Raw genomic sequence first — 8,575 nt, 5'->3', positions numbered from 1 at the left:
TGAGGGTAATTTACTTTATAATTTCCACTTAGCACCTTTGTCCTTTTTTCGTCAGAGAAAAACATTCTCTTTAGAAATTTATCCTTCCTACGTTTCAACACATAGAGCAGGAACAACTGGATATCCACATGCAAAAGTATTAACTCTAAATGGGTCAAAGACCTAAATGTAATAGGTAAAAATATAAAACTCTTAGAAGAAAAGAGAGCAAATCTTTGAGACTTAGATTAGGCAATAGTTTCTTAAATATGACACCAAAAACATGAACAACAAAAAATAAATTGGACTTCACCAAAAAAACTACAAAAAAACTTTTACTTCGGAGGACACTGTCAAGAGACAACCCACAGAATGGGAGAAAATTTTTACTACTCACACGTCTGATAAAGGACTTGTATCTAGGATATACAAAGAACTCCTATAACTCAATAATGAAGGACAAATAACCCAGTTTGAAAAATGGGTAAAGAATGTAAATAGACACTCTTCAGAGGAGATCATACAAATGGCCTATAAAAACATGAATATGTGCCCAACATCATAAACCATCTGGGAAATGCAAATCAAAACCACACTGAGGTATCACTTTACACCCACTAGGATGGTTATAGTAAGAAAGTTAATAGCAAGTGTTGACAAGAATGTGGAGAAATTGAAACCCTCTTACACTGTTGGTGGGAATGCAGATGCTTTGGAAAACAGCTTGGCAGCTCTTCAAAAGGTTGAACAGAGTTACCATATCACCTAGCAGTTCTACTGACAGGCATATATATAATATATCCAAGAGAAATAAAAACATGTTTATGTAAAAATTTGTACACAAATTTCATATTATTATAGCTACAAAGTGAAAAAACCGAAATGTCCAACTGATGGATAAGTAAAAATGTGTTGTATCCATACAATGGGTAACATAGTAAGTATATATTATGCTTTATGACAAACTGCCAGAACTCTTTTTGTGAAATAACTTCACCACTCTGCATTCCAATCAGGAAATGTATGAAACTTCCAGTTCCTCTCCTTTCTTCCCAGTACTTGGTATGGCCAGGATTTAGTTTTGAATTAGTCATTCTAATAGGTGTGCAGTAATATTTCACTGTGGCTTTCATTTCCATTTTCCTAATGGCTAATGATGCTGAGCACCTTTTCATAGGATTATTTGCCATCCACATAATCTTAGGTGAAAGGTCTGTTGAAGTCTTTTGCCCCTGTTTTGGAAGGTTGGTTTTTTTTATTGAGTGTTAATTATATATTCTGGATAGAAGTGCATTATCTAATGTGTTTTGCAAATATTTTCTGCCAGTCTGTGGCTTTTCTTATTGTGTTTTGAAGGGCAGATATTAATTTTGAAAAATGCATTTTATCAGTTTTTATCTTTTAGGGATACTTCTTAGTTTCATATCTAAGAAAACGTTGCCTAACCCAAAGCCACAGATTTTTCTTCTCATGTTATCTTCTAGGTATTTGGTCGCTTTAGGTTTTTCATTTTTAGGTTATGATCCATTTTCAGTTCATTCTGGTCTTTGGTAGAAGTTGAGATTCATATTTTACATATGGATATCCCAGCAGTGTTTGTTAAAAAGATTATTGTTCCCTGAATTACCTTTGAGCCTTTGTAAGAAATTGACCACATATATATGGGTCTACTTCTGGGCTCTGTTCTGTTCCATTGATCCATTGGTCTTACATTTCCCCAGTACCGCAGTGACCTGATGAGCCTTATATGAGCCTTGAAGTCAAGTAGGAGTTTCACCTTTGTTCGTTATTCAGAAATGTTTGGCTGTTCTAATTGTACCTTTCTCTATATATTGTTTAATCAGCTTGTTGATTTTTTACAAAGATTCCTGCTGGGATTTTGGCTGGAGCTTTGGGGAATCTAAAGATCAATTTGGAGAGAAGTGATATCTTCATAGTATCCAATGTTCCAATTCACAAACATGGTAGATCTCTCCTTTTTTAAGGTCTTCTCTGATTTTATCAATGTTTTCTACACTTCACCTACAGATCTTGTATATATCTGTTACATTTCACATTTTGTGGTGCTACTATGCTAATTGTAAAAATTTGTTTCTAAATGTTCGTTGCTACTATGTACAATTTTACATATTGACTTTGCTTAAACTCACTTTTTCTAGCTTTTTTTCTTTAAAGATTACTGACTTTTGTATATAGGCAGTCACGTTGACCAGTAGATACTGTCTTATTTCCAATCTGTGCTCCCCTGCTTACTATACAGTAACCTCCAATACAATGTTGTAGGAGTGTCTTGTTCCTAGTCTAGCAGGGGAAACATTCAGTCTTCACCATTCATATGATATTAGCTGTAGGCTTTTTAGTAAATGGTCTTTTCAGGTTGAGAATCCTTTTCTCTTCCTGGTGTGCTGAAGAGTTTGTGTGTGTGTGTGCACATTTCAGTCATAAGTGGGTCTTGAATTTTGTCATAATTTTTCTGTACCTTTTAACTTTTTTGGAAAAATATTTGAGCTATAATATACATATTGTAATATTCACCCTTTTAAAGTTCAGTAGTTTTTAGTATATTCAAAAGGTTCTCTGCAACTTTTACGATCATACAGTTTTACTTCTGTTTTATACCCATGCAGTGAGTTACATTATTTTTGAATGTTGTCAACTTTTTATTCCGGAGATAAACCCAACCTGGTCATGATGCATTCTTTTTATCTATTGCTAGACATCATTTGATAATATAATCAGGGAGTTAAATGTCTCTGGCCTTATAGTAAATATTACCCTGAATATATTTTCTTAATGCTTTTGAGAAAAAAAAAAATGCCTTAAATGCTTTCATAAAACTATTTAAAAATTATAATTAAAAAAAAAAAAAGCCCTTATACCTTTCATTTTATAAAGTCATTTGGATCATAAAAACCTCACATTTGGTCTATAGATAATGACAAAATCTGCATTAAGGAAACACACACACACACACACACACACACACACACACAGCCCTAAGTAATTGACACAGTAGAAAATAACTCCAATAGTAAAGGCTTTCTATAGCTGATTGGCTTCCTTCTCCTTTGGGTTGCTGCTACGGAATTTCTACAGAAAATGCTGAAAAAGGATGCAACATGATGGTAGAGATCCTAGTTTGAAGCTGCGTTTACATAACAAGTATTCTCTTAGCTGTTTGTTACAGAACAATAAAAGTGGAAAACTTTTCTAAAGATTTTTTTTATTCACATTTGACATAAGATTTAGAAAATGTTAGTTGTCTGAATCCAAGAACTGGGAAGCTAAAGCAGTAGTCTCTCCCTAAAGTCGCTGCTCTGCTTGTTTTATTACCTGCAACATTAAGGTTTTGTTTCCCAGATAAGACCTACAGGTTGCTTTTTGTTCTTGAAAGAAAAGGAAACTGAGAAAGGTGCTCACCATAAAAACATCAAACATTAAAAAAGAAAGAAAAACATCAAAAAAGAAAGGAAAGAGTAGACTGAGTTTCTGCCCTTACACAGTGGAAAAAAGGCCTATTTTCATTTCAAAGCAATTTTGGGTTAATGATAATTGGGCAAAATTATACTTATTATTTGTGTGCTTTCAGAAGTAATGTCAAATTTACTTAAAATCAGATATTTTAAGTTTCTTTTCTGGTACATTAAATGGTTAAAAGTGGTGTTCTTAAAGAAAAAAAACAAACTTTTTTTTTTTTTTTTACAGAATAGTATAAATGTTTATTTTCTGTATGATTTACTTTGCTGTCCTGTTTTTACAATATAGAAAAGTGTATTCTTCGAATAGCTCTAGTAAATATAAATTTAATCTTTCTACTTTGGGATGTAAATAGAGCTAAAAAAATTATATACCCAACCCTCCCCAAATAGTCTTTTAAAATTGTTGAATTAATGTGGATATTAATCTTGTTCAGCAATTTGATGCAAATGCCTAAATACAAAAAGTTGCTTAGTAAGTACTACACAGGAAGGAAAGTCTTAATACTTTAGATAGCTTCTTGAAAATCAGAAAAACTAGTAGCATTTGATTGCACCTTCAAGTTTTTACAAGCAAAACATTCTCAAGCAATGCCGTCATACATAATCTACAATTGTAATCCAAATTTCACAAACATTTTCTGCACACTGTATATAAATACACATCACAAAGGTGCAATTAGAATTAAACACAGAATATGTACAAAATGAACAAAGTTTAGGTTTAGACCAAAAAGGTATTGTAATCTTTTGAAAAATAACTTGATTAGATATTTTATCCTCTTACACTAATTTACATTTATACAAATTTTAATTAAACATACTAGATTGAGGTGCTAAGAATGTTTGCACTATCTACATTTAAAGTTACTGCACTATAATTTTATAAATCCAAATTTCAAAAGGAAGATACTTCAATGAATAACGGAATCTTCTTTTGGATTACTTAATTTCTATTGCCTATATCTTGCATGTTCATATGAACATATATACACACTTAATACATACAACTATAGATTCCTTGTAGGAAATGTAATAATCATATACTAATAATTACTGAGGATTAAGGTACCTAACAAAATGCCTGAATTCCAACATGGTTTTTCTTGTCATAAAATCCAGAGTCCTCGTACAGGCTCTTAAATTCATAAAGCTCTTGAATTTTGAATTTGTGAAAATGATTTAGGTTATTTCAGTAATAATAAGAAAACACTCATACCTTCAGCTTATCAAATCACTGGCTAAAAATAATGCCATTTTAAGCTTCCCTTATAAAAAGAAGTCCCACTATAATTTTGAAAGCTTTGTTAGGAGGCCCTTTCAGTAAATCAAATAAGACTCCTACACTGGATTGAGACCTCTTAGTTCAAAAGTCTATAAAGAGAATTGTATAGATGAAAAGTCTTTCCCTCAATTCATTTATTAGAGCTTCAATGTTCTTTATTTCTCCAAGTCAAATTTTATACCTGATGATTATGTAAGTTTCTGTACTATCACTACATAATAAGTTCTATTCATATGCACCTCTCACTTTTAATAGTACCCAGTAATCACTTTGACAATTTATTAATATCATTTCAAATACACAGCACCTCCTTCAAAGAAAATGGAAACATCCCAGAGCATTTCTTAGTCACTCTTTCTTAGAGAAACACCTTGCCTATCAAGAACTACTGCCTGTCCCTTAACAGTTTTTCTTAAAAAACAACTTCTTAATTTTAAAAGTATGCCTATGGATTCCTTCCCCTTCTGACATTCCCAAAGTGACAACACGATATTATTCCAGAATCTGTGCTAAAAAGTTTTTTCTTAAAAAGGTAGTGCTTTTCTAAACACAAAAATGTCATTTGAATATGTTTCATAAGAATTTGTTTATGTAGACATTCTATCTGCTTAGGTCTAGTGCCAAAGAATGACTGGGTAATACCAATGGTTCTCTGGCTTTTTCTACTGGAGCAAAGTCCTACAACGCCATACATTATAAATTATATTAATTTATAAATGTCCTTTGTCAACAGCATCAGATGGATAGAACATCTAATTCTTAAGAAACCCATGCAAATTAAAAATCTATATAATACAATAAAGAAAAACTCAATTTAGAAGGGGCATAAACAGATTTAACTAAGATTTAAAATGTACTAATTTCCTCACTTAAAATTTCTTCTTTCAATATTATAACTTCAGGTCACACAAGGACTGAATTAACAGTACAATCATTGTTAAATTATCTTCCAGAAAATCAAGTGTCCCTGGACCTTCAATTTTCTGTACAGTTCCATTTATCAGTCTTTTGTGCAAGAGTTAGCAATTCATGGCACAAGGGTCACTTTTTGCTTTGCCTGCAGAATTGATGACGCTCATCAAACATCGTCCGAATTCCTCCAGTATCATCCGTTCGGCTGCTGCCTTTGATTTTCCCTTCTTGTCTGCCTGCTCTGCCTGGGCAAGAAGGCAATTACATGTGGCTTCCGCTACTTCCTTAGTTACAAATGTAAATGGCAATCTGAAATGATTTTTTGAGAGAGAAAGAGAGACGATGATGGTGTTGAATAACAACAAAAGTGGATGACATTACTTCACATGAAAATCTGTTAACATGTTCATGACTCACCAACACACTGAACATTACAATTTGTGCACTGGGCACAAGCACAGCCCAAAGAGCTTTAAAAAGTTAGACCTGTTTTATCATTGCATATAAGAAAATATAATTTTGCATAAAATACATGTCTTATTACCTACACAAGGTTATCTGGTTAACTAAAAGATGTTAACTCTGTGTGTCAACTGGATAATTCTATAACAAATTCTCCTAATTCGTGAATTAGTTTTCAGAGTGCAGTCTTTGTTTTATTTATTGCTGTTTCTTCACAGCCTAGAACACTGCCTGACACATAGAAACACTCCATGAATATTTGTTCAATGAATGAATAAAATTGAGCACTGCAAGCAGTATCTCCTGGACAACACTAAAAATAAAGTACTTTCCCAGAGTCCCATATATTGTTCACAAAGCAAAAAGCACACCAAAATTTTGCATTTTTCCATCATGACAAACAAAACAGTGGGGAAACCAAATGCTGTTCTCTACATGGAGTTTCATTCATAAAGACCTCAACTATTAAGTATTAAATAAGAGCAATCCATCCTGAGGCTTGCTATATGTAGCCACGTCTTAAAGCCTTCAGAGACAAATCAGGCAACCTAACGTAACCACGACACCAATGTTACCAACGACACTGACAGAAGGAAACTGCAAAACAAATGAAGTCTGAAATTCAGACCTACTGTGACAAGAGAGTAATTGAGGGTTTGGGCTGCTGTACAGTTGTATAAAAGTCTTTAAAACGTAAAACACTTTAAGTTAGAAAATATTATACTATTACAATAACGTTAATATTGTATAGTTAGTAACACTGTATAATAGTTCTTCAGAATTGCTATCTGAAATATTTTGTACAAAAAGAAGCATTTCTGTAAGCATTGGAGCCTATTTCAACTTAGGCATTTTACATAATATACCATCTGGAAGGCTCATTGCATTTAATAATTCTGCAAGCTAACCTCTACTAAACCCTCTGATACAAATCCACACCAGCAAGCTGTGTGGCATCGGACCCTGCCAAACACTGGGACAGCGATGCTTTATTCTTTGTGGCCACTTGGTAAGGATGATGGGAAGGACAAGAGAACCGAGACCTAGAGAGGGGGAGTGCTTGTCGAATTCATAAACTACTGCGAAGCACACACAGTATTTAAACTCAGCTCGGCCGAACTTTAAAGCTCGAGCTTTCCCACTCCAGAGTTTAGCAGTCCAGTGAAACAAGGTGCCCCAGTAGGATGGGGAAAAGTGCTACATGGGCACGGAAAAGGCAACAGAAGGTAAGGATGTGCAAAAGTGTGAATGATACTGCTACCAGAAACAGGTGTAAAAATTCAGTTTTCTTAGGGATTTGTCAAATTTCATCACTACCTCATCTTAGTGGAGAGAAATCGAATTAAGCACAAAGCATGTTAGAAGTGTGTACTATATCTCACAGTGGTTTTCCTATTACCTTCAAAATCCTTTACAAGTAACTAGAGACAGAAAATGCAAAAAGAGGTTTGCAACAAGGCAAAGCATGAACTTAGCCTTGTCCAAAAAGAAGAAACTTTACCAGAAATAATACTGATGTTATACTATAAAAAGACATTAAAATACTGACTTACTTTCCTCCTCCACTATTCAAAGCCGGTGTTGGCCTAGTAAGCAAGTCCGAAATTTGAGAAGATAACTTAGTTTTCGCTGCCGTCTGTTGCTGTACCCTTACTTCAGCTGCGTCTGCCAAGTGCATCAGTGTCTTTCGTTCTGGGCTTTCTTCAAAATTCTTACAGCCAACACATTTGCATATTGAGGAACACATTATTTTTGCCTAAAAGATTTACAAAAGAAAAGCTTCCAAATCAAACCCAAAAAGCATTACTCTTAAGTAGACTCTAATCAAATCAACAGACAACAGAACTAACTGCTCAAATGACATAAGATACAATGGAAACCTCTCTTCCTGACACTCAATGGGCTACCTACACGTGGACAGGTCAAATATTTAAGTCCGAGAGTGGCTACACAGTGTTTGTTTTTGAGTGCTTCCACATCATTTCTTCCCCCCGCTAAAGGTTTTCCTCCTGATATGATTAACATGTGTTCTTTATAAAGAATATGAATGATACAATATTAAAAAAATACCAGTTATCCGGAATCCATCCACCTCAACGTGTTGATCATTTCCCACTTATGCAAACACACAATTACAACATGAAAGGAATTTCATAGATGCTATTTTTATTACGGATAATCTCCATAATCTCCCTCCGTGAATCCCCTTCTCCAGCTTCCCCAAATCCTTCCATAGTCCATATTAAACCAGTGTGTCCTTGTATGTAAAAATGTGTAAAACATATATATATATGAAAAACACAGCCCTTATGTACATATACCTATCTTAACTAACAAACACACGTCTTTTTTTAGTTCGTTTTACAAAATCATATGCCCCACTTTCTGCATCTTCCGTTTCTCACACTATGCCTCGTGGAATCCCTCCCCCCAAGTCATCTAGCATAGGCTGAATTCATTC

General features: G+C 34.0%; 1 protein-coding gene across 6 annotated transcripts in view; it reads right to left on the bottom strand.

Annotated features, from left to right (window-relative positions):
- Positions 1-3,182: 3,182 nt before the first annotated feature.
- Positions 3,183-8,575, bottom strand: part of LIN54 (lin-54 DREAM MuvB core complex component) — a 72,650-nt gene continuing 67,257 nt past the window's right edge. For all 6 annotated transcript variants that reach the window (XM_023252980.2, XM_023252981.2, XM_045056165.1 and 3 more), the window contains 2 exons: positions 7,668-7,870; positions 3,183-5,961 (listed from right to left, as the gene is read on the bottom strand). In XM_023252980.2, coding sequence (XP_023108748.1) covers positions 5,760-5,961; positions 7,668-7,870 — 405 coding nt within the window. In that variant the 3' untranslated portion in view covers positions 3,183-5,759. The remainder of the gene's footprint in view (positions 5,962-7,667; positions 7,871-8,575) is intronic.

This window comes from Felis catus, chromosome B1 (assembly GCF_018350175.1).
Source record: "Felis catus isolate Fca126 chromosome B1, F.catus_Fca126_mat1.0, whole genome shotgun sequence".
NCBI classification, from domain to species: Eukaryota; Metazoa; Chordata; class Mammalia; order Carnivora; family Felidae; genus Felis; species Felis catus.
This window is presented reverse-complemented; position numbering and strand designations above follow the sequence as displayed.